The following is a 26,274-nucleotide window of genomic DNA, read 5'->3' on the forward strand; positions in this document are numbered from 1 at the left end:
GGGCTGGAGAGGCCACGCCCCATCTGTGCAATCGTCTCGGGGCTGCGAGGAGAAGCTCCTCTCAGCTCTCCATCATCAGACTGCGAGCGGGGAGAGGCAACAAAATGTCAACTCCGGCATCTCTTCCTCAGCCGCAGACATGAGCCGAGCCCTGTGTGCCTCTTCCCCCCGCAAAAAGTCGCTCTCACCATGCGGATCCACTGCAAAGTAGCGATCGCCATATCTTTGGGTCTTTTCTTACTTTTGTACTTTTGGGGAGGCAACGGCGCGGAAGAGAAAGAGCAGGACAGTAACTATTCTCCGTCGTCGATTAATGTCGATGTCAATGTCGGCGTAAAGTTGGTGAGGAAATCTCCCTCAGTGCTCCCGGTGGGTGTGGACGACACACCAAAGAGACAAAAAAACTCTAAAGTGATAAATGGAGGGGCCAGCTTGAACGCAAAGAGGTGAGAGCTGATTTTCTTTCCGCAAAGTTGTTCTCTCCAGCTGTGGCCTTCTCACACATGCCTGCTTACAAAATGTTAGAGAAAGAATGGTTAGAAAGTGGACGTGTTTCCAAACCTTTAACGAGCCTAAACAGATGTGATAGAAACAGTTACTTGAGTTGAGTTCACACTTGTCATTTTGGCTCCAGTTAAAATGCACTCTAGTATGGTCGCTTTGATCAAGTGTGACCGCAGTCCAAGACTAAACAGGTCCACCTGTCCCTTGATAGAGAGAGTTACGACATGACGAGTCGAAAAAATACGGTCACGTGACTCGTGGAACCATCTTGGGGCCAAATTCGCGTTTGCGTTCGCCTTTATACAACAGAATACAACAGTATTCTTGGCTGTATTGTTGTTTATTCATCAAAAATGCCGGGTTGTTGTGCATTTGGATGCACAAATAGACACGACAAGGGTTTCAAGCTGTACAGATTCCCTTCAGATACCAACAGACGGACAATTTGGGAGAATAAAATCAACCGTTTGGGCTGGAAGCCGAACTCGTCTTCAAAGCTGTGCGAGGTAGGTCAATTGAGTGTTCGGTCCCATGTGTTGTATATGGTGTTGTGAATTTCTGTTTAATGTGAATGATCCTTGTGTAAATCACCTCTTGGTTGCAAATAAAGTAATCCATTATCTCGAGCAAACTTACTATGGCAACGCTTTGTCCGACAAACAAACCCAAAAAAACATGTCTTGCACATCTTCATGTCAATGTCCTCATTTACCCTAAGTTTCATTTAAAATGCTTCAAAACTGTAGAAGGAATTCGCAATGTTAGATGTGAAGTCCAATAATGATATATATATATCGTATTATACTGTATAAAATCTGGCCCGAATTTTAGATTTATTTTGATCTGTATGGTCGGGGAACCTCATTTCGTGCACTTAATCTAAACTGCAGTTATTTTATGGATATTACATTGAATAGCTTAATATTCTTTATACCACTTTTTACATGCATTGTCGTACTGTGCACGCTTGAATTGGCTCCAACATGGCGGCGTAATCTCTGTTGTCGTAACTCTATCAAGGGACTCAAGGTGGACTCAGCCCACCTGAGAGTTGGTGGTGTAATGGTACAGCTGCTACCTTTTAATCACATTATTTTGGCCCCTAAATAAAAATCTGCTGAGGGCCCCAGTTTGGCGAGGGGTGGCCCTGATTTATATTTGGAAAGGATGCTACAGTATATCATCACATACATAGTACAGGTGTACCTAATATTTTGTCCAGTTTATGTATTTTGAAGGATTATACTGGGTCTCTGACTGGGTTAAAATAAAAGATGAGTGGAATCACCATCCAACCGCACCCTCTCAAATGTAGCAGTTTAAAGGTGGAATCCCTTTATGTGATTACCTTTGGTTCCCTCATACTGTGTGCAGCAGCCATATGCTCCTAAAAGCCTTCTGCAGACTCCCCCGGTGCCAGCAGGCAATATGTATTATCCTCCTACGCCAGACTGCAGGTTGGAGACACTGCTAGTGAGATAGGCCCTTTGTGTCCACCCAGAAGCCACACTCCTGCATGTGTGCGCGCAACTGATAAGGGAAATGGGCTGGAGGAGGTGTCATCAGTCGCTGTGAAGAAAACAGGTTGGGAAAAACACGCAAGAATGACTGCTGTGGTTCGGGGAAAGACACACAGAGCACTTGGCACAAGCTTTGAAAACTTTATTTTTTTCATTATAGTCTGACTTTATCAAGTCCCAGTTGAAAAGGATTATTGTGGCAAGATGAAGCACCGATGTGCGTATGAATGCATCATGCTGGGTCAACAGGGATGCGCTTATACCATGAATATTACATTTGTCTCTCAAGCTGATTTACATGTCTTCTGTAAAAATGTGAGCAGGCCAGCTTCCTGGCAGCATGCTCGATAGACAAACATCCCTGTTTTTGCAAGTCCTATCATTTCCTCTTGACACATCACAGTACTTCCTGTGGCCAAAAATACAGACAAACGTATACAGTGGCTCCCAGCACATTCGCCATTCAGCATCCACAGCCCTGCAAATTCACTGATTTTTGGTCAGAAAATAGTGATATAGTACAATAGCTTTGTTCAGCGGTCCTTGAACGCACCATAGTTCATTGGTTCCAGACCTGACTGCATAAGTGGATTATCACAAAGTAGGATTCCGTACTTATACCTTGAATATTTTCATAATTAGAGCCTAGATAACTTGTGTATGACCTTCTAAATATGGGTTTTAACATAATTAGAGCCCTCTGGACATCAAGTAACATGCCTATAGTCACTTTTACGCTTGTATTACCTATTATACTTGACATAATAAGAGTAAACGCGTGTGTTGCTAGGCCTGTAACGATAATCGATTAATCAAATGATTTAAAAAATTAAAAAAACAGGTGGATAATTATGACGCCCTGGATAAATTGACATGTGCATGTATGTACCTGTGTTTCATCTGCTCGTCTCTGTGCCACACAGGCTGGATGACAAGAGGGTTCACCCTGTATCTGTCTGTGTGCATTGGTTCTATAGTGGAACGAACAGAGAGAGTGAGCCCTCGATCATCTCATTAACCCTCTTTGTGGAGGCGGGGCTACTAGTGAGTGGATACAAAGCAGTTAGCTTTGTGAGGCAGCATACGCTAACATGAATGAAGGCACAGAAGGGATGGTTCCTGTGGCGAATGCCACAGCCGATGGCCCCGGTGTGGCAATATTTCGTTTTTTAACAGAATGAACATGGTGACGGACTACCGACATGGACAGTTTTTTCAAATGGAAAAAAAAATCTGTCTGGGGCAGTGAAGCCTTTGTCCCGACAGTTAACACTTGCTGAGGTGTTTGGTTGGCAAATATAAAGAAAAAGTGCAAAATGGTGCACGCTCACAGACAGTGTCACTCGCTACGTTGCAAAAGAAATGCAACCATTCCAACAGTTATAAGGTATAAATTTTAAACAACATACGTACAGGCAACTTCTGTGTCAAGCTAATGTGGCTTACACAGCTACACTATGCTTGAGGACCATCTAGTGCACATGTGTCAAACTCGTGCCCTGGAGGGCCGAGATGCTGCAGGTTTTTTTTCCAAACAGTTTCTTAAGCAGGTGATTTAATTAATTCCCTCAAACTGAAGGTGTTGATCATTAAAATCACCTGCTTTAGTGACTGGCTGGAAAGAAAACCTGCAGTGTCTCGGCCCTCCATGGCACGAGTTTGACACCCCGGATCTAGTGGTTCAAATGTGAAGTATGCCTCTCATGACAATAATGAAAACAATTTCGAAATTTTTTTTTGTCGATAACATCGATTATCGAAGATAAATTGACGCAAAATTAGCACACAGTTATCGTGACTGACAGGTGTATGTGGTGCTATAAATATGTTCCCAAGGGGAACTGAGTGGCGAGACGGACAGGGAGTGATGTTGGGGGTTCAGATTTTGAGTTTCAGCTTTCTGTGTGTTGCGGCTGTAACGGTATTTCTGGTTTTATGAGGGGTTATTGTGCCTGGTGTGAGATAATTTAACCTGCAAAAAAAAAGCCTGTTGTTCCAGCGGTCAAGTCTGGTGCTTGTATGTCTCACCAAACATTACAGTAATATCACTGACACCTAGTGACCAGTGTAGAGTACTACATACTATTGTGTCTTGCTTGTGTCTTACTCATATTTGTATTTTTGTTCATTTTTCCATTTTCATACTAAAAAATGCTTAAATATAATATATAATTTGCTTAAGCATGCTTTTTTCTGCAAATAATAGGCTGTATTCAACCAAGAAACAGCATGATTTATGAATTCACACCCTACATATTTAGCATGAGGCTTAAATATCAAATAGAATTCTACCTACATTGTGGCTGACAGGAGCTACTGTATGTGTTATGATGTGTATTCAGCGGCTACATCTACTTTCCCAAATCCCAGTAATTCCATCTTCGGGATTAGATCAGCCTCGACACTTTGTGTTGAAACAAATCCTCCACGCTGTCACAGCAGGTGTTGCTGAAATATGCATTATGTATGAATCTAAAAATGTCATCTTGAATGACTGAGCTGCTTTGAAACCTCTCTGCTTGTCTGCTTGTTTCATCAGGGGAGGTTATTTGCTCGTTAAGCATAAGGTAGACCTACATCAGCCAATTTAATGCACTGGCTGTCTAAATTGTGCCTTAACAAAGACAGACATGCTGAGTTGGGACCGGCGTTGCCAGATGTATTATAATTATTGTATTTGTACACAGTGACATGCAGTGAGATTCATGGCTGTTGTTTTTTTCATGATAATACAGGTTGCTCATTAAGAGGATAACAAGAAAATAAGAGAAAATTCACTTTGGCTAAACATTTTGTTTTCAAATACTTATTGGTCCCATACATGGGCCCTATTCTTCTCCAGGGAAAGTTTTGATACTTTGTTGTAAAACTCTGATGGCCTTATGATGAGCTTGGATATGAAATCCTCCATCTTGGCAGTCAAAATCATTTGTTCATTCAGCACAGCATACAGAAGTTTTTAATGTGTCTGTCTTGCTGCTCTCCAGCTGGTGGTACTGCTGCCAAAATATAAAAAATACGTTGGCTGGGCCTGTCTCAATAACAAATTTTGCTGGACGATGAAAAAACGATTAAAAAGGCACAAAGAAAGCATTCGATCGTGTAGCACAAGACACGCAGCTAGCGAGTGCACGCTCGCCAGTGCCCCGCCTCTCCCCACTGGGACAAAGCGACTGATTGAATGACTGACAGGAGGGTTCACTCACTCTGTTCGTTGCGCTCTACAACCAACGCCTCCAGGTGTTGAGACAGATGCACAGAGTGAACTCTCTTGTCACGCAGCCTGTTTGGTAGCGAGAGAGGAGTCAATATTTCAAGGCCGGCAAAATTATTGAGTTAGTTTTTATTTATCGTGCGGTTAATTGATTTATTGATTATCGTGGCAGGCCTAGCGCTGACTTTTCCTCTCTATGGAAGGATGGCAGTGACAAGCACCTGCCAGCTCACGCACACCCCCGCCCCTTCCGGATGAGGTGGAATACTGCAGCGCCTCAGCGTGTGACCTTTCTCTGTATTTTATTGTCCGATTATCAGGAATAATGATGCCACGCTTCCATGAAAGACATTACTGTAGAAAGCCATGGTGTAGAGTAAATGTTTCTCCAACATTCCACTATTGGAGACATGTTGACAAACAGAAACTGGCAGGCACCATGATCCAACTCAGTGCACTTACTCATGTGGTAGGCTGTGCTTGTGCACTAAGCTGAGGTTTCTGCCCTGTATTTGATCAGGGAATGTTCAAATTCAGCACTTTTTCACAAGAAAATGTTAAAAACGATGGGAATGCTACAGAAAAGTCAACTGTTGACTGGACAAATTAGGTTATCATTATTCTTTTTTTTTTCCCATCCTAGCAGGTGAAGCTCTGCCTTATGATACAGGGCCTCGATTGTGGGTGATGGGCAAAATTCCCCCCAAAAATGCAGCTTTCCTTTAAAGAAACTTTCAATAGGCTGTTCTGCTGTTCTCCATGGAAGGTACCAGAATGGACAGTTCAGACGGTAGACTTCCTTGATAGAAAGGAATAGAAATATGGAAAACCATCCATAAAGTCAAATACATGGCATGCTCGCCCATTTAACAGTACGTCAGGATAGCTTTCTACACGCTGCTTCGGCCTGTCACGATAACAAATTTTGCTGGTCGATAATTGTGCTACAAATTATCGGCGATAATCGTTATTATCCACATTTTTTCAGACCATTTTTTTCATTAATGATATGGCATAATATAAGCCAGTGTGTCTGGCTCGCAGCCTCCCTCAGCTCACTGTGATGGGTTTTATCTTTGTTTTATCGTTTGTTGTGAGGACCGTCGACTCTGCTGGTGTATGATCATCAGGATTTACTTAAAATCCAGAACATTTTGGCCGCCTGTGCGAAACAAGAGTGCGGGGGGACCAAACAAATCGCGTCCCTCTTACCTGCCTGACGTGCCAGAGTTCCTGCTGCGGGTGGAGCCGTTGCTTCCCAGGAGAACGTAGACCCAGGGGGCCAAGGCTGACTGCTAGCACCATGTATCTGCTCGCTCGCAGCCCTGCTTCCACAAAGAGGCTGAATGAGGTGAGGGTACACTCTCTCCGTTCATTCCACTGTAGAACCAATGCGCACATACAGATGCAGAGTGAACCCTCCTGTCATCCAGCCTGAGTGGTACAGAGAGACTAACAGATGAAACACGTGCGCATACATGCACGTAATTATCGACCTGTTTTGTTTTTTTTAATCATTCGGTTAATAGATTTATGGATTATCATGTCAGGCCTAACGCTGCTTTAAACCCAAACAATTGAAGCTTCATCCTGTTAAGTGAATTCCACTTGGTATTCTTTGGCATAGTTTTATAAAGTGTACATTCTGTTTATTTGTTTTTTTTACTGTGATGCTATCTTTAAGGTTCTGCTTTTTTCTTGTGCGTGATATGAAACATTGGCTATGTTGCTGTTTTATGCTTGCTCTCTAGCAGGCAAAGAATTCAATCCTTTTGTTCCTCTGCTGGGCTTTTTGACAGCTTCCAGATGTTAGGAACTATGCCACCAAACCAACCCATCCTATCATGTGTATAGCCTCGACAGAACTCTTAAAAACATTTTTTTTTTGTGTGTGTGTGTTGTATATTTGGTTTGGTAATCAATTGGAAGCCAAGATAGATTCAAGGTCATTTCTCGCATGACGAAGTGCAACATTTTTTTCTCTAGATAGTTAAGAAGATAGGGCTCTCATTATAGTGGGCGGGGAAATAGGAAAGTACAACCTTGACGAGGCGTCATCCTTTGAGGTGTAGAAGGCAGATTTCACATTCATCTAATCTCCACTTCGTCATCGTCCCTCAGGCGTGCAGAACAGTGTCACGCTGAGAGGCTGCCCTGCAACCTTCCTTCTTATCATCTCTTTTCAGGCAAATGCTCCTTTAAAAAAAATAATAAAATCCTTGTGTTTGGGAAGTCTGCTGTTTTTTCGGGTGAAAAAAATGGCTTAACTGGCTTTTTTTTTGGTGTGTGTGTGCACATGACAGTTGAGTGTGTTAGTGTAACCGTATCCTACACGCTTGTATGGGCTGATGTCCCTGGGGTGTTCAAACTTTTTCCACCGAGGGCCACAAACTGAAAAATGAAAGGATGCAGGGGCCACTTTGATCTCTTCTAATATGCTCATATGTTTTATATAAACAGCATAAAAGTCCATCTCTGCTTTGGGATATAGGTAAAAAAGTGTATAATGAGTATGAACTCCCGTCTTTTTTCCCAAATTTTCCAAATATTTCAGCTAGAGATGTCCTGATCCACATTTTCTGGCTTCCGATCTGATTGTTTTTATAGTCTTGCCGATCCGATCCGGTACCAATCCTTTTTTTAAATAACAATCTTTTGTTACAAACATGAATCTGTGGAATTGAATATGGTCATGGAAATAGCTCTTCAAAGCATTACAAATAATGCAAGCAAAGTATTGCTGAATTTACTTTTTTGTTATGCAGCATGACCAACAATATTGTTTGGCTTTTGTAACAAACCTCTGTGAGTCAGGTCCCTAATCCAATAAAAGGTCCAATAAAGGTCCATCCAATAAAAGATAAAATTGGAAAAAAATGGGCGTGCAAAAAACTTAGGGTAGGACTAATCATTTGACATGGTTGTAGATTAATTTGTGGTGTGATTTAGAATATGTGACAAACTCTCTTCAGCGCAATAGTAATTTATTGACGGTTCCTAGTATACAACCAGCAGCTAGAGCAGCACTTCCCGTGTGAGCTTCCCGCACCATGACACAGTGAGGGGGAATATATCCAATGTCCAACGTGGATGTTACTTCACCAGGGTACACCGCGGACATGTGTGTACGGTGGTGTTGCATTTTCTTCTTCTTGCGGGTGGCGGGAGTCGAGTGGCAACCAGCTTTGAGGTACATTATCGCACCTACCGTGTTGGAATGTGGCCCAAACGTGATACGGCAACCGGATCGGCCCGATCTCATGACGGAAGCCAATATTATCCGATCTTGAAAAGACAGCGGATCGGCAGCCGATTGCTAATTTCAACATTGTTCTTAAAAAGCTTCTTCTTGTAATGTTATGACTTATTCCTATATTTTCATTTTATTTCCATATTAAAACTTTTTCCTCAACCTGAATTTTCAAAAATTGCAGCTTTATTTTGGTTTGTTTGTCAAATTACAACTTAAAAAAACAAAAACAATTTTCCTTTAATATTTCAACTCAGTGCTACAAAAATGACTAAGTTACTATGAGTTTATTTGTGTCAAATTGTGACTTTTCCCCCATTATAATACTTTATTTCTCTTAATAGGTTGACTTGATTCTAGTAAAATTAAAGCTCTTGTATTTTTCAGTTCTGCTGTTGTTTGTTTTTTGTTTTTTTTACATTTAAATTAAAATTTCTACTTTCTTCTTGTACATTTTCTTCTCGTAATTATGACTTTATTCCCATAGTATTTGGACTTTTTCTCATAAGAGGGTACCATTTCCACAACCTAATTTTGCAACTTTGTTGTTTTCTTTGTTTTTCAGAATATTATGATTTAAAAAATATAACATCTTTCCTTACTATTTCAACTTTATGCTACTAAAATGACACTATTTTCCTCACAATATTACACCATTCCGTTAAAATTACAACTTTTTCTAGTCAGTTGACAACTTTTTCCTCCTGATTTTAGGTGTAATACTGTATTTTTGTGTTAAATTACATTTTTAGAATGTACTGTGGGCCAATAAAAAAAGCAGCCGAGTGTTGCACTTTGGACGCCCCTGGTTGATGTTGATGTGCATTCTGTACATTCAGCAGGCAAGATGCAGGCTTGCAGGTTCTCCCTCTCTGCAAATGTTTTGGTATTGTAGTAGATGAGAGATGAGAGAACTCCATATCTATCTTATCTATCTGTCTGACTTCTATTGATCTCCAGGAGAAGCCGGCAGCGAGACCGGAGCGCAGGGACCGTCTACAAATGTCTTCTTCTTCAGTATTATTGCGGTTGACATCAGTGTTGCCAACTCCTCAGTAAGACGAGTATCTATTGGCTGTCCTGGAAGGCCATAGATGATGTCAGTTTTGTGAGGGAACTTTAAAAAAAACCCATCATATTTTTTTTCTCCATGTCCCCTCCAGGCTCCGTATGTAACAGTGTTCATATGCTTCTGTGTAGGCTCTCAGTCGTACAGGAGTTGTCCATCGAGGAAAAGGCTTCTTGAGACGTCATCTGTACTTCTGTGTAGAAGGTGTCGGACGTTTCGCTCCTCATCCGAAGAGCTTCGTCAGCAAACTAATAAGTGCTGGTAGCTTAGGCCTTAAATACAGTAAGAGTGGGCGGAATTGGTGTGCCAACACCCTCCTCCTATTGGTTCGTTACACTAAGCCTGGGCGGAGCAGTGGTATAATCCTATCCTGTTATTCACACCTACGATAAAAGGGAAGTGTCGCTCCCTGAATTGGGTATGAACGACTCTGATACTGGCTTGTTAGCATCTATTGTTCTGGCTCGGCCCTGCCTTCACCTCATTTGCAAGCCTAAGAGCTGTGGGTTTTGGTCTCAGTAACCTGCTGAACACAGGGTCCAAATTGAACCTCAAACCACCATTCCGATTCAATGATGGGTTCTGTTGTTTGACAAAAATAGCTTCCTTTACTCCTCTTTCAAACCATCTGTTTTCTTTGGCCAAAATCTTTACCTCGCTGTCCTGAAAAGAGTGATTGGTAGCTTTCAGGTGTAGATGTACTGCTGATTGAGGACCACTAGCATTGTCCCTGCGATGTTGATAAAGCCTTTTTTGGAGCATTTGCTTAGTTTCCCCAATGTAGTGCTCTTTGCATTCCTCATCTTTACAGTGGATGGAATAGACCACATTGCTCTGTTTCTGGTTTGGAGCCTTGTCTTTAGGATGCACTAATTTTTGTCTCAGGGTATTTACTGGTTTGAAATAGGTAGGAATTTTGTGTTGCCATAAGATCCTCTGGAGTTTTTCGGAGACCCCCGCTACATAAGGGACTACCACTCCTCTCCTTTTTGCTTCTGTGGGCTTTTGGGTTTCTTTCCCTACTCTCTTCTTTTGACATTTGTTAAAAGCCCACCGTGGGTACCCACAGGTTGAGAGCGCTCTCTGGACATGTTGTGTCTCCTTTTTCTTTCCCTCAGCACTAGTTGGTATTTGTTCCGCTCTATGTTGGAGGGTCCTAATAACCCCTAGTTTATGTTGTAGTGGATGGTTTGATTCAAAAAGCAGGTATTGGTCAGTGTGTGTGGCCTTTCTAAAGACCTCTGTAAGTAGCTGTCTGTCCTTTCCTATAATTACCTTGCAGTCTAAGAAGGCTAGTTGGTTTTCTTTAGTGTCCTCGCGAGTAAATTTGATATTGGTGTCCACCGCATTGATGTGATCTGTGAAAGACTGAATTTCTTGTTTTTTGATTATGACAAAGGTGTCATCCACGTATCTAAACCAGTGCCTTGGTTTTGTCCCTGAGAAGGATGTGAGAGCCTGTTTCTCCATCTCTTCCATGTACAGATTCGCCACTATGGGTGAGACTGGTGAGCCCATAGCACAACCATGAATTTGTCTGTAGAATTTCCCTCTAAACTGAAAATATGTGGTGTTAAGGCAAATTTCCAGTAATTGGCAGATGTGGTCAGCACTAAGTTTTGTTCTCCGATGCAGAGTTGAGTCCTCGAGCAGTCTCTTCCTCACCACCGAGACTGCTGCTGAGGTGGGGACAGATGTGAAAAGTGAAGTCACATCATAAGACACCAAAGTTTCCTCTGGCTCCAATCTGAGGTCTTTGATGCTCGCCACAAACCCTTTTGTGTTCTCTATATGATGATCAGTGTTGCCTACCAATGGGGATAAGACTGTTTTTACTTCGGATGAGGAGCGAAACGTCCGACACCTTCTACACAGAAGTACAGATGACGTCTCAAGAAGCCTTTTCCTCGATGGACAACTCCTGTACGACTGAGAGCCTACACAGACGCATTGCGACCAACTTTGGGAGAGACATCCTTCTGCTGGTACGTAGCTTAGAAAAGGCCACTCTTAAATTAGCAGATTTAAGGAACCACCTCAGATTCAATCTTAGATGCAGGCAGAGTAGGTTAATCCCCAAATGCATGAGGCAAGCGTCCCTTGAGCAAGGACACTTGGCAAGGAAAATGCAACAAAACTACATCAGAAAAATACAGAATTTGAGAATTAGGAGACTTAACATAGAGATAAAAAATAAACAGTCTGAAGTAGAAACCTTCTATCAGAGATTGCAAACCAAGCTTACGCACGAAACCTATCAGGAGGTTTGTGAATTTACCAAATCAGGTTATATGAAGCACCATAGCAAAACCAAAGAAAGGCATAAGGGAAAATTCCAGAAACTTCTATTGGAAAATCGACCACAGCTTGTCGTAAACACTAAGGATGGGGGGAATCAGACCAATACTAAAGAAAATTGGATCAAAAATCTGTCAGACAGAAGCCTCTCGGAGACAGAGAAGGCAGTATTAACCAAGGGTCTCAACTTCTCAGTGACTCCTAAAACGATACCCACAGTAGACTATATCACAGCAGCTGAATCGGCCATCAGGAACAATAACCTTTCTAGAACAGAGGCAGGGGACCTTCGTCTGAGAATATCGGCCCTTCTCAGTAGTGCCAAACCACCACCGTCCAATATCACGTTAGGTGAGAGGAAAGCATTAGCGGCTCTGCAGAAAGATGAGAGCATCACCATCTTACCAGCTGATAAGGGCAGATGCACAGTGGTTCTCAACACATTGGACTACGAAGAAAAAATAACAAGTCTAATTAGTGATGCCAACACATATGAGCAACTTAAAAGGGACCCATCCAGTAGGTATAAGAAAGAAATCATACACTGTCTCCAAAAGTTAGAGAAGGAAGAACTAATTGACAGACAGATGTATCATAGGTTATACCCTGGGGAGGCTACACCATGTATCTATGGCCTTCCAAAAATCCACAAGGAAGGGTTTCCCCTCAGACCCATTGTCTGTAGCATTGACTCTACCACGTACAATGTAGCGAAATATGTAAAAACAGTCTTATCCCCATTGGTAGGCAACACTGATCATCATATAGAGAACACAAAAGGGTTTGTGGCGAGCATCAAAGACCTCAGATTGGAGCCAGAGGAAACTTTGGTGTCTTATGATGTGACTTCACTTTTCACATCTGTCCCCACCTCAGCAGCAGTCTCGGTGGTGAGGAAGAGACTGCTCGAGGACTCAACTCTGCATCGGAGAACAAAACTTAGTGCTGACCACATCTGCCAATTACTGGAAATTTGCCTTAACACCACATATTTTCAGTTTAGAGGGAAATTCTACAGACAAATTCATGGTTGTGCTATGGGCTCACCAGTCTCACCCATAGTGGCGAATCTGTACATGGAAGAGATGGAGAAACAGGCTCTCACATCCTTCTCAGGGACAAAACCAAGGCACTGGTTTAGATACGTGGATGACACCTTTGTCATAATCAAAAAACAAGAAATTCAGTCTTTCACAGATCACATCAATGCGGTGGACACCAATATCAAATTTACTCGCGAGGACACTAAAGAAAACCAACTAGCCTTCTTAGACTGCAAGGTAATTATAGGAAAGGACAGACAGCTACTTACAGAGGTCTTTAGAAAGGCCACACACACTGACCAATACCTGCTTTTTGAATCAAACCATCCACTACAACATAAACTAGGGGTTATTAGGACCCTCCAACATAGAGCGGAACAAATACCAACTAGTGCTGAGGGAAAGAAAAAGGAGACACAACATGTCCAGAGAGCGCTCTCAACCTGTGGGTACCCACGGTGGGCTTTTAACAAATGTCAAAAGAAGAGAGTAGGGAAAGAAACCCAAAAGCCCACAGAAGCAAAAAGGAGAGGAGTGGTAGTCCCTTATGTAGCGGGGGTCTCCGAAAAACTCCAGAGGATCTTATGGCAACACAAAATTCCTACCTATTTCAAACCAGTAAATACCCTGAGACAAAAATTAGTGCATCCTAAAGACAAGGCTCCAAACCAGAAACAGAGCAATGTGGTCTATTCCATCCACTGTAAAGATGAGGAATGCAAAGAGCACTACATTGGGGAAACTAAGCAAATGCTCCAAAAAAGGCTTTATCAACATCGCAGGGACAATGCTAGTGGTCCTCAATCAGCAGTACATCTACACCTGAAAGCTACCAATCACTCTTTTCAGGACAGCGAGGTAAAGATTTTGGCCAAAGAAAACAGATGGTTTGAAAGAGGAGTAAAGGAAGCTATTTTTGTCAAACAACAGAACCCATCATTGAATCGGAATGGTGGTTTGAGGTTCAATTTGGACCCTGTGTTCAGCAGGTTACTGAGACCAAAACCCACAGCTCTTAGGCTTGCAAATGAGGTGAAGGCAGGGCCGAGCCAGAACAATAGATTCTAACAAGCCAGTATCAGAGTCGTTCATACCCAATTCAGGGAGCGACACTTCCCTTTTATCGTAGGTGTGAATAACAGGATAGGATTATACCACTGCTCCGCCCAGGCTTAGTGTAACGAACCAATAGGAGGAGGGTGTTGGCACACCAATTCCGCCCACTCTTACTGTATTTAAGGCCTAAGCTACCAGCACTTATTAGTTTGCTGACGAAGCTCTTCGGATGAGGAGCGAAACGTCCGACACCTTCTACACAGAAGTACAGATGACGTCTCAAGAAGCCTTTTCCTAGTGTTCATATGCTGTAAAAAAAAAAAAAGACACTAAAATGCACCATGATGCTCTGCCAGTATAACCTAACTATCATTCCTGTGCCCCCCCCCCCCCCCCCCCCCCCCCCCCCCCCCCCCCCCCCCCCGTATTTTAGTAAATCGCAGAAAAACCCAGGAGGAGCTCTGACAAAGCATAAACGGGCAGAGGAAGTAATGCACTTGGCGGTGGTGGCATGTGGAAACCGTCTGGAGGAGACTTTAACTCTGGTCAAATCGGCTGTCCTGTTCAGCCTCAAGAAGATCAAGTTTCACATTTTTGCTGAAGACGGCTTGACCCTGCAGTTTAAAGAAAAGGTAGGATGCCTTCAGGCGGCTGATACTTAAATAGATATTCAGCGTTCAACATGTTATCATTTCCCTTGTGGCTCACATGTGGCTGAGCAAAAACCTTGGGGGGGGGGGGGGGGGGGGAAAGGAAAATGCTATTTTGTCTTGCCACTGCTAACCTAAAAAAAAAAAAAAAATCATCTCTGCACATTTTGAACATTCACCACCGCTCTGGAAAAGATGAGCTCTCGATCAGGGGTCTCATTCATAAAAGTTGGCGTACGCATAAAAATAGTCAGACAGCATAAAAAGAATATTATAAATATGGAAATGTGCTCCGGGGAACAGTACCTCTGGATTGGCAGACCGTGGTGGTGGTCCCCCTTTTCAAGAAGGGTGAGTGGAGGGTGTGTTCCACCCATAGGGGGGTCACCCTCCTCAGCCTCCTTGGGGAAGTCTATCCCAGAGTGCTGGAGTATGGAATCACAGGAGTGCCAAAATTAAAAGGGAATACGTGTGGAAATACAAAGAGAATCAATATAAAAAAATATACAAATGTAGTCATATTCTTTTTCCATTTTGTCTTTGTTTTTTCTGTATTGTCTTTGTTTTTTACAATTTGCCATTGTTTTTCCTGTTTTGTATTTGTCTTTTCCACTTGCGTTTTGTCATTGCATTTAGTAATGACAAAAATAAAACAGGAAAAGCGAGGTCAAAATGGAAAAAATAAAGACAATGCAGAAATCATTCTTTTGTCTTTGTCATTACTAAATGCAATGACAAAACGCAAGTGGAAAAGACAAATACAAAACAGGACAAACAACGGCGATGTGGAAAAAACAAAGACAATACAAAAAAAACAATGACAAAATGGAAAAAGAATATGACTACATTTGTATATATTTTTTATTATTGCTTCTCTTTGTATTTCCACACGTATTCCCTTTTAATTTTGGCACTCCTGTGATTCCATACTGGAGAGAAGGGTACCACCGTTAGTAAAACCTCGGCTACAGGAGTGCAATGTGGCTTTCGTCCCGGTCACGGAACACTGGACCAGCTCTACCCCCTTGCAAGGGTACTGGAGGGAACATGGGAGTTTGCCCAACCGGTCTACGTGTGCTTTGTGTACTTGGAAAAGGCATCCCGGGAGTACGGGATTGGTGGCGCCCTACTACGTGCCTTTCGGTCCTTGTAAAACCTGAGCAGGAGCCCGGTCCGCATTGCCAGCAGGAAGTTGGCCTCCGCCAAGGCTGCCCTTTGTCACCGATTCTGTTCATCATTTTCATCGACATAATTATTTCTAGGTGCAGCCAAGGTGTCGAGGGAGTCCAGTTCGGGGGCCTTAGGATCTGGTCTCTGCTATTTGCCGACGATGTGGTCCTGATCTCCTCATCGGGCTGTGACCTGCAGCGTTTACTGGGGAGGTTTGCATCTGAGTGTGAAGCTTCTGGGATGAGACTCAGCACCTCCAAATTCGAGGCCATGGTTTTCAGTCGGGAAAGGGTGGATTGCACCCTCCGGGTTGGGAATGAGATCCTGCCCCACATGGAGGAGTTCAAGTATCTCGGAGTCTTGCTCATGAGTGAGGGAAGGTTGGAGCGTGAGGTCGATAGGTGGATCGGTGCAGCGTCGTGGGGAAGAGAGAGCTGAGCCAGAAGGCAAAGCGAGCTACGTTCCCACCCTCACCTATGGTCATGAGCGTTGGGTCGTGATCGAAAGAACGAGATCGCGGATACAAGCGGCAAGACTACAAAAAAAAATCTTATCGAATCGAAAGCCAAAAAACATCCCGAGTGCAGAGACTGACGTCCCATCAGAAATGCATCTGTTTTATCAATGAATGTAAGGATTTTAGCACTGAATTAAAGGACATATTATTCACAAAAGGACACTATGCTGGCAAAATAAGCATACAATACCTTTTACCTTATTTTATCAAAACATTTTTTTTTCAAAAAGAGAATTCTAAAAGATTAAAATGGAAAAAAAAATGGAATTTGGGGAAAAAAATTAAAAGGATTCCATAAGGCCCCCAAAAATTGCCTCTTAAAGTAGGAAAGTTGATAACAAAAGTTCATATCATCAAAAAAATCATGGAGAAGTTCAGACATTTCAACTAAAAAGAAGTGGTTAGCGCCCTCATTTAAACCACGCAAACCTTCATGACCCAGCCTCTTCAAAGCGTCGGAATCAAGAATCGTTAGGAACCGGAATCCAAGTGAGGAATCGGAATCTGAGCCATTCAAATTGAAACGTGTTACTATGCTCTTCACGTCCTCTCATAACGACGTAGAATCCCTTTATCTCTGGACTGGGGTGCAATCTATCACCAACACCCTGCTGTGCTCCTGCACTGTGCATCTCTTCAAAGTCACCTTTCGAGTGGAGTCAGAGAGGATTAGCATTACCTTTCACTCTATCAGGACAAATGTTTTTGGACACACTTCTCTTAGCTTTCTTCACGGTCATCAATCCAAAAATAATCAACAGTTAGGGTGACCCTGTTGCCCGCCCTAAATCAATTCTAATACGACAATTTGGACAATGTGGTTCCATGGCTGGAAGATACATTGGGAGAAACACGGTAGATTTTTTTCCCCCAGCATGTGCCCCAGTGCGTGAAGCAAGGTCTATAAAGCCATGGAGTTAAAGGAAAATGCACTTTTTTTCAAATCCGCAATCCCAGTGTGAGACAAGAACGCACGTCTTTGCGTTATAGATGTCCGCCTCACGCTGGCAGTTTTTCACTAACAATGCAGGTAATGGAGATTCACCGATTGTGCCTATCAAGCCTTCTAAAAACAAACAGCATGCAGTAATGTAGTAGCAAGCACATTCATGATAACAGGTAATTCTTACAGTATCCAAGTCATTTTAAGCATTACCGTCCTCATCCAACTTTGTAGACCTTGTTCTGTGCACTGGGGATCAGTCATGCAATTAGGAGATGCAGATCAGATGGGGGTGGGTCTGTCATGATGATAAATTTTGCTGGTCGATAATTGTGCTACAAATTATCGTCAATAATTGATATTATCGTCATATACAGTATATTATTATCATGAGGTGTCATTCACATGTGATGGTGCTCAAGTATAGCGTACCTGTGTGAGCAACACTAGCTTGACAGACGTTGCCTGTATCTACATCAGGGGTCACCAACGTTTTTCCTTGTGAGAGCTACTTTTACAAAATGAAAATGGCCAAGAGCTACTAATTTTTGTAACATTTATTTTTATAGCGTATTTCAACCCAAACAAACCGAATATGCTTGTTTTACCAGAACATTAAGAACATGCTGGTATCCACACCTCACATTTTGCTTTTCAAAATGCATTTCTTTTTAGTGTTCTCACATTACTGAAAAGCTGAATGGAAAGCAGGCTTGAGGGTGCCTCATGTGGTCATGGGGGGGGCTACCTGGTGCCTGCGGGCACCACGTTGGTGACCCCTGATCTACAGTATGTTGTTTAACATTTATGCCATATGACCGTATTGAAAGGTTGTTTTGTTTATAATTCCCGACCAAACGCCTCGGTAAGGGTTGACTGTCGGGACGAAGGCTCCGCTGCCCGAGGCACCTCTATCATCGTTTATTTTCCCAGTCGGTCGTCGGTGTTCATGCGCTCACGTTGTTCATTCTTTTTAAAACCAAAATATTCCCACACTGGGGCCTCAGAAACCACCACTTCTGCTCCTTCATTCATGTTAGCGTTTGCTGTCTCACGAGGCTAACTGCTAACCCTCTATATCCACTCACGAGTAGCCCTGCCTCCACAAAAAGGCTGAATGGGTGACAGGAGGGTTCACTCTCTCCGTTCATTCCGTTATCGAACCGACGTGCACAAACAGATGGAGAGTGAACCGTCTTGTCATCCAGCAAGAAAGACGAGCAGATGATGCAAATTTCGATTTATTGATGGCGTCATCATACTCAAACTTTTTTTTTTTTTTTTTTGTCGTGCGATTGATTGATTTATCAGGCCTAGATGGGGGTTAATTCATTGACGCAGACGTGCATTTGGGATGTCACATCAACTTGCTGATAACAATTGAGCATAAAATCCATAAAGGAGTTGCTTCTGTTCCAGCTGAGCCGGTGGCCTCGCTTCGTCACAGCTAAGTTCCTGTACGACCTGCACCCCATCACCTTCTCGGTGGGGAACGCCGACGAATGGAAAAAGCTCTTCAAGCCCTGTGCTGCTCAGAGACTCTTCCTCCCTGTAAGTTTGCAGCGCTTCTTATTCTCTGTGCGTAACGTGATTCCCATGATCGTAACTAAACTGCTTTTTTTCTTTCATTTGATCCCAGTGCTTCATATGTTTGTTGATGATTTCACACTGCGCCTGCAGCATTAACTTCACAAGTCAACCTTCTCATGAGACTCAATCCAGTCATTTCATGAAGTGCAAAGCTGTGCTGCGTATTGATTTTGTCTGTCAGCTGGTGTTCATTGAAAGCCCAACACCATGTAATCACCAATGTATTGCAGGACAGACAAATCCATGAGTGTTTTTCTTTTGTGAGTCAGTCTATGCTCATTATTCACGTCACCTTTACGGACTCTTTCATAATTGTGTGAATGTATTCTTTTGTGACAATTATATAACGCTCAGCTCGCTTTAAAGAAAAACTGAACTTAAAAAAAAATGTTGTCCATCATCCCCAATCCTTATGTGAAACATGGGTGCACATGTACAGTCAAACCTGTCTATAGCGGCCACTAAAGGGAAACGACAAAAGTGGCCGCTATAGGCAGGTTGGTGGCCATTTTGAATTTGTGCGTGCACATATTAACATGTCTGTGATTAGAAGCTTGTTGTGTTTGCAGATACATATAATTATACTGTTACATGTTGACCAGTAGAGGGCACTGTGGGACTGCGGATAAAAGTTATAAAGAACTACTAGGTTAATAAACCCCTGTTAATAAAGCCATTAAAGTGCATCGGCGACGTGAGTCTCTCCTTCCCCACAACAAGGGGCATTACAGTATTGACCAGTGCACATTGTCTCACACCAGGAAATAAACGGTGTCACTGTCTGCAACAAGCTCCAAAGAAGACGGCTTTTTTTTATGTGGAACAACTGACAGTTTGTGTGGATCTTGTGAATGATTGTGACTGAGCTAGGACTCAGTAATTAAAGTCTACACACGACGGCTTCATTGATTAAAAAACGAAACTTTTTCGTGCATGAAGCTTCTACTTGAGTTGGTAATTTGGCCGCTATATGCGGTCAGATATTGACCAAGGGATACAAAATGGGTGGCCGTTGGCCGCAAGAGACAGGTGACTGCTATACACAGGGTCTATAACACGCAAATTTTTTGCGGGGGATTTTTCAGTGGCCGCTATAGGCAGGTGGCCGGGTTTGACTGTAATTGCCTTTTCTGTGTGTCCCAGAGAGAGAAAAACAGTTAGCATGAGGGAGCTAACAATGCACGTCATGGGACACGTCTGTTTCGACTATAAAGCCCTCTAAAAAACCTCCAACAACGTTTTACGGTTGTACATTCATGCAGTAATTACAGGTGCAGTCACGATAAAATGTAATACTTTGTTTTCATCATTTTAAACACTACCGGAACGTGTTTTCTGGCCACATTGATTTCACGTAACCCATAGATGGGAACTAGCGCTACTTCCATCAACAACAGCAGCGCGTCAAGCGTGTGTGTTTGCTACTACTAATCATGGCAGGCTTTGTGAGAGCTACCACCGCCGACTACCTTTGAACAAACGACGATCCAGAACCTTATCTTTTTGAGCCTGAATATGCGGAGGATAAGCAACAGGTTTTAGAAGCTGAGCCCTCACGAAGAGAGCGTGAAAGTTGGTGTTAATGTGGCGCTTGTGCAGCCATGCCAAAAGACAGAAATGGAGTGTTTCTGCTGCACTGAGTGGCATACAGTGCTATCATGGATGGAAAGGCTTCGTGCATATGGCAAGGAGGACAGTGCTCCAAAAGACTGCATCACAACGAAGGAAGAATTGCTAGCGCTAACAAACCCGGCAGGGATAGAAACTTTTTTCCACCTACCCAAAATAAACTGGCAAAGACGCCCCAGACCAGCTGGACAAAACATGGAATGTGGGCCAATATGTACTTGTTCATGTGCTTGTGCTTTGAGTCCAAATAGGTGTGTCCCGTCACGTGCATGCTAACAGTGTTTTAGCTGTTTCTCTCTCTAAAATGCGCAGAAAACAGATGCGTGAGCATGTTCCAAAAAGAAGTGCAGCTTTCCTTTAAATGGTGATGCTGCTTCCCCAGCTCCATTTCCACTGTGAGAATAGATCAATAGGATACCTGCTAGGCTAAACTCTCCATTAGAGCGTGAATGAGAATATGTGGGATGTGTTTGCTGCACCGTTTCGTTAGTCAATTAAATTGATCTTTTAAAGTCATTTAGCATGAAACGTTTCAGTTCCAGGATTGACTGACAGTAGATATGCTGCAGGGCATCCTAAAGGACGTAGACTCATTGCTGTACGTGGATACTGACGTGCTGTTCCTCCGGCCTATGGATGACATCTGGGGTCTGCTCAAGTCCTTCAACGGCACCCAGCTGGCAGCAATGGCTCCGGAACACGAGATCCCCAAGATTGACTGGTACGGCCGCTTTGCACGTCATCCTTTCTACGGCGTCTCAGGACTCAACTCGGGTGTCATGCTGATGAATCTGACACGGATCCGCCGCACAATGTTCAAGGTCAGACCCAAATGCTGTCATGTGCTGTAAGCGAGCTGTAATCTTGCGTTTGCCTCCTGAGCTCAAGTGGTTGGCTGAGAGCTGAACGAGTCGGTGTGATTGAAGCTTTGTGATTACCGTGCAAGCGTCACAGACGTCCATCAGAAATCAATTCAGCCGCTCTCCAATTTGCAACTGGAAACTGGAATGCAAATGTCTCCTTTTTTTGATTTGTTTTTGCTGAAAAGCAGCTTTTAAGCCGTGTGTGAGTGAACCTTGTTCATATTTCAGAACAGTCTGATTACGGGTGGTCTGTCCTGGGAGGACCTTTTGCACCCACTGTATCAGAAGTACAAGAACCACATCACATGGGGCGATCAGGACCTCCTCAACATCATCTTCCACTATAACCCAGGTGGGCATTCACAGCATTACAGAGGAACTCCTGCGGTTGGCTGTCATCAAAAGCCTCAATTTTTTTCATATTGAAAACATTTTTTCTCATCGGAAAACATGTAAATTAATCTGTTACAGGGTCAAACTGTAACCACCATCAACTGTATTGAAGTAAAAATAAGACAAAAATTATTCATTCATTCATTCATTTTCTGTGCCACCCGTCCTAATTAGAGTTGCAGGGGGAATGATGGAGCCTATCCCAGCTGACTTTGGGCGAGAGGCGGGGTACGAGTTTGACACCCCGATTTAGAGTCTCCAATGAAGCTAACATGCATGTTTTTGGAATGTGGGAGGAAACCGGAGAACCTGGAGAAAACCCACACACACACAGGGAGAACATACAAACTCCACACAGAAATGCCCAACGGAGATTCCGACCTGATCTCCTGACTGTGTGGCCAACATGCTAACCACTAACATAATGCAGTTTTTACATGAAACTTTTTATTATTAAGGGAGAAAAAAAATCCCAACCTACAGTACATGGCCCTGTGTGAAAAACGTGATTGAGATCTATCAGTGTGGGAAAGGTTGTAATGTCATTTCTAAAGCTTTGGGACTCCAGCAAACCACAGTGAGAGCCATTACCCACAAATGGCCAAAACATGGAATAGTGGTGAACCTTCCCAAAATGACCACATAAGCACAGCGATGACTCATCTGAGAGGTCACAAAAGACCTCACAACAACATCTAAAGAACTGCAGGCCTCACTTGCCTCAGTTCAGGTCAGTGTTCATGACTCCACCATCAGAAAGACACCGGGCAAAAAAGGTAACAAAACAAAAACCCCTGCTGAAGAACCAAGAACATTCCGGCTCGTCTTGATGATCCCAAAGACCTTTGGTGAAAATACTCTGTGGTCTCATCCCAGAAGCTTCACACTCAGCTGCAAACCGCCCCAGTGAATGCTGAAGGTCACAGCCCGAGGAGGCCATCAGGACCACGAACTGGACTCCCTCCACGCCTTGGCTGCGCCTACAGATTCTGGCCATGACAATTATGAACAGAATGTGTGACAGAGCCTTTGTCACACATTTCTTAAGACCCAAACCAAAAAGTTCTGTTTTTCCCCGTCCACACGTCATGGCCCATTATGCAAATATTATGTACCTTCTGTCACCAAGTGCAGGATTAGTTGTTCTGCCTGTCACTATACTGAGATCGATGAACACAGATGCATCAGTTGAACCAAAGACACTTTCGGACCAATTAAGTGTACCATAAAAGTATTCAAGCCGGTTTAGAACATTGTTCTGACGTGGTGTTTAGATGGGATAAAATGGTGCAGATGTTTCAAAGAATTACCGTCCCCGAGAATCATGTGTTCTGTTACAAGTAGGAAACGAGCAGAAATATGATGCCTCCTCACTCTCCCAATTCATATCCTATCCTTGTTTTTCATGTTTATTTCCACTATTAAAATAACAAATAGCGATGTTGATATGAGATGATTTCTAGCCCACTACGGGACTTGCGTTATTAAATTGCATTTTCTTGATTTCACATTCCAAGTCAGTTGTCTATTCTTGAGTAGATTGCATGTAATACTGTCATGTGTTTTCTTCTAGAGTGTGTCGTGGTTCTTCCGTGCCAGTGGAATTACAGGCCTGATCACTGCATGTATGGGAGTAACTGTAAAGGAGCTGAAGACGAAGGTGTGTCCATCCTCCATGGCAATCGTGGAGTGTATCATGATGAGAAGCAGCCGGCCTTCAAAGTAGTTTATGAAGCAATACGTGATGTAAGTATCTTGGGAATGTTTGTTTTTATGCTTAAAAAGCAAGCATGTTAAAATTGCATCGGTAGTACTGTAGTCGTTTAGAGTTGTAACTGGTTTACAGTGGCAAAGTTAGCGGTGGATGTGTGTGCAAACGGATCCAATGTTAATAAATGGAGTATTTTTGTAGTTAGAGCATAGAAAACCTGCTTATGACCTTGTAAATATGGTTCTCACCATTATTACAGCCCTGTAGACATGAAATAACACCCCTATAGTCACCTTTGCATTTCTATTACCCAATATATGGTCGTAGACAGAAAGTAAGCCATTTTAGACACATTTAAGATAGAGAGTAACACGTTAGAGTTGACGGCGTACTTCCTGGTGGCTATGGTCTCATGAGACTTTAACTAGAAAAGCACTCTGAGAATGCAGACCTCCACCAGCACCATAGTTCCCCCCATATTGTGATTTCCAACATAAATATTAGTCCTACATTTATTTTATCTACATATTTACATTTAATGTTAACATGGTAGCAATGCTAACATGCTAAAGTTAGTATGCTAATGCCTAGCATAATAGTGGCAAATGTTTATACAAGTGTCTAGCTATGAAAATGGCTAAAAAGGCGACTATCTTCATGTTAGCATTGCTAGCATGGTGACATGATTTAACACTGCAACGTAACCCCTCTCCCCAACAGCGTCCATCATATTACATGCCAATGCATCCTGGCCAATTCAACACTGTTGTATCTCTGCCGTGTGGCGAAATAAAACAGATTGAACTCAGCTTGTTACTTTCGTGTAGCGACTGCAAGCAGAACAAAATGAGATATTGAAGTTTCTTTGATCTGAGTTAAGTGTATGCACCCTCTAATACAATTTTCTTCCACTCACATGAAAAACAATCTGTCAGTTTTTAAATTTAGCATTTGTTTCCAGCGACTGGAGTGTTGCTTCTCTCTGCTCCGCTGAGATAAGACACTTAAAGTCGAGTGAGCACATAATTAGGATAATTACGGAACCTCGAGCCCGTCATGCTGATGGAATTTGTAAATAGCATTTTTGGCTGTGGAATTAATGAAAAGAAACAGCTTTGACAAAGTAAGGCAGAGTGTGGCGTCTTTTCTCTCCTGCAGTTCCCGTTTGAGGACAACATGTTCCAGTCGCTGTTCTATCCCATGCAGACCAAATTCTTGGACACCGTCAACACCCTGTGTGGTCGGATTCCTCAAGTTTTCCTCAAGCAGATAGAAAAAACTATGAGGAAGGTGTTTGAGGACAACGTGATCCGACATATGAGGCCGCACAAGTGACTGTCGGCGCAGTGGACTTCCTGCTTCCTGTGACAAGAACCAAGGAGTAGTGGACTGGTGGTTTACCAGCCAGCCCCACCTTGAGTGAACTGGTGGCACGTTTGAAGGGAATGGGCTTTTCTGGTTGTGGTCATTGTAATAATGTAGTGACCGGTGGAATCAGTTTTGCTTAATTATTGACTCGCACCATGCACAGCCCAAATGACAATTCATCTCAGTAGTTTTACTATAAACACGTATGTCTTTTGTTACATGTGGTTTTTTTTGCATTCAATTTGATTTTCTTTTTCATTATAATCACTAGGCCTGTCACGAGAACAAATTGTGCTGGTCGATAATTGTGCCACAAATTATCATAGATAATCGACATTATCAATGCCATTTTTTTAGACAATTTTTTTTATTAATTATATGGCATCAAATGTATGCCATCTAACCGTACTGAATGGTTGCATTTCTTTCGCAGTGTAGCGAGCGACACTGTGAGTGCACACCATTTTGCGATATTTTGTTTATATTTACATTGCCGACCAATTCTGCCTCAGTAAGCGTTGGCTGTCGGGATTGAGGCTCTGCTGCACTTTCAGTGGTAGTAGTTTTTTCCTAGTTGGGAAAACTGAGAAGGATGGTTGTGTTCCCCTTCTTGCTCATCACTACTTCCGAATAAATGCGCCATATGTTCATTCTGTTTAAAACTGAAATATTCCCACACTGGGGCTGCTGCGTTCGCTGTAGAAACCATCGCTTCTGTGCCTTCATTCATGTTAGCGTATTCTTTCTCACGAGGCTAATTTGCTGCTACCTTGCTGGTCGCACTCATGCACGCACACGCACGCATGCACATGTCCATTTATTGAGGGTGGCATAATTATCGACTTGTATTTGTTTTGTTTTTTAAATCGTTGGATTAATCGATTATATTGACAGGCCTGATAATGACTTTTATTTGCCGTTTTTATTTGAGACCTATACACTAAATTAAGTAAAGTTGGGACTTGGAAGATTTTACTGCTATTCAGTGAGGCCAAGTCCGCCATGTGAACGTTCAAAGGTATGACAAATAACTTGAAATGTGAGCCTGTGGGGAAGGAGTTGCTTCCAGTATTAAATACAGCACAGAGAAGACGTTACACGTGGGTTATAGAAATGCACTTTCATTGTTACATTTCAGCAGAGGGCTGAGAGACAATAACGCCACATTAGCTGTTACAGCACTCGCAAACCTTCAAGTGCAAGCATTGAGGATGTGCCATGTAAATATTGTCTGCCTTGTTCACTATTTCAACATGAACTCTTCAAATCTTTGCATTTTTTAAGAGTTGTCTTTGTTTTGTTGTGTATGTCGAAAGGACGTGCATTGTTTTCATTGTGGTGTGCTGTACTATGGCTGCACAGTCAAAATGGGTGTCGAAATAAAACAATGCAATTCAATGAGCTTCCGGTCCCATGCATTCATTTATTAAATGATCATAAACTAGCGCTGTCCAAAATAGCGTGTAAACGGCGGTAACTAATTTAT

General features: G+C 42.8%; 1 protein-coding gene across 2 annotated transcripts; it reads left to right on the top strand.

The window, feature by feature from the left end:
• Positions 1–45: 45 nt before the first annotated feature.
• Positions 46–26,189, top strand: LOC129186507 (glucoside xylosyltransferase 2-like). Of its 2 annotated transcripts, none has more exons than XM_054784833.1 (7): positions 46–446; positions 14,388–14,586; positions 18,654–18,785; positions 21,023–21,274; positions 21,545–21,668; positions 23,283–23,455; positions 24,579–26,189. In XM_054784833.1, the coding sequence occupies exons 1-7, from the start codon at positions 190–192 to the stop codon at positions 24,753–24,755; spliced, it is 1,314 nt and encodes a 437-aa protein (XP_054640808.1). In that variant the 5' UTR covers positions 46–189; the 3' UTR covers positions 24,756–26,189. The 2 variants fall into 2 exon arrangements, with proteins under 2 accessions (XP_054640808.1, XP_054640809.1); XM_054784834.1 differs by lacking the exon at positions 46–446 and adding an exon at positions 3,614–6,589.
• Positions 26,190–26,274: the final 85 nt, after the last annotated feature.

Source organism: Dunckerocampus dactyliophorus, chromosome 8 (genome assembly GCF_027744805.1).
Source record: "Dunckerocampus dactyliophorus isolate RoL2022-P2 chromosome 8, RoL_Ddac_1.1, whole genome shotgun sequence".
Taxonomy (NCBI): Eukaryota; Metazoa; Chordata; class Actinopteri; order Syngnathiformes; family Syngnathidae; genus Dunckerocampus; species Dunckerocampus dactyliophorus.

Coding starts and splice junctions, on each gene's coding strand:
- LOC129186507 (XM_054784833.1), top strand. CDS start 190: ATGCGGATCCACTGCAAAGTAGCGATCGCCATATCTTTGGGTCTTTTC. Junction 21,669..23,282: donor CATCTTCCACTATAACCCAG/GTGGGCATTCAC, acceptor GTTTTCTTCTAG/AGTGTGTCGTGGTTCTTCCG. Junction 23,456..24,578: donor TTTATGAAGCAATACGTGAT/GTAAGTATCTTG, acceptor TCTCTCCTGCAG/TTCCCGTTTGAGGACAACAT.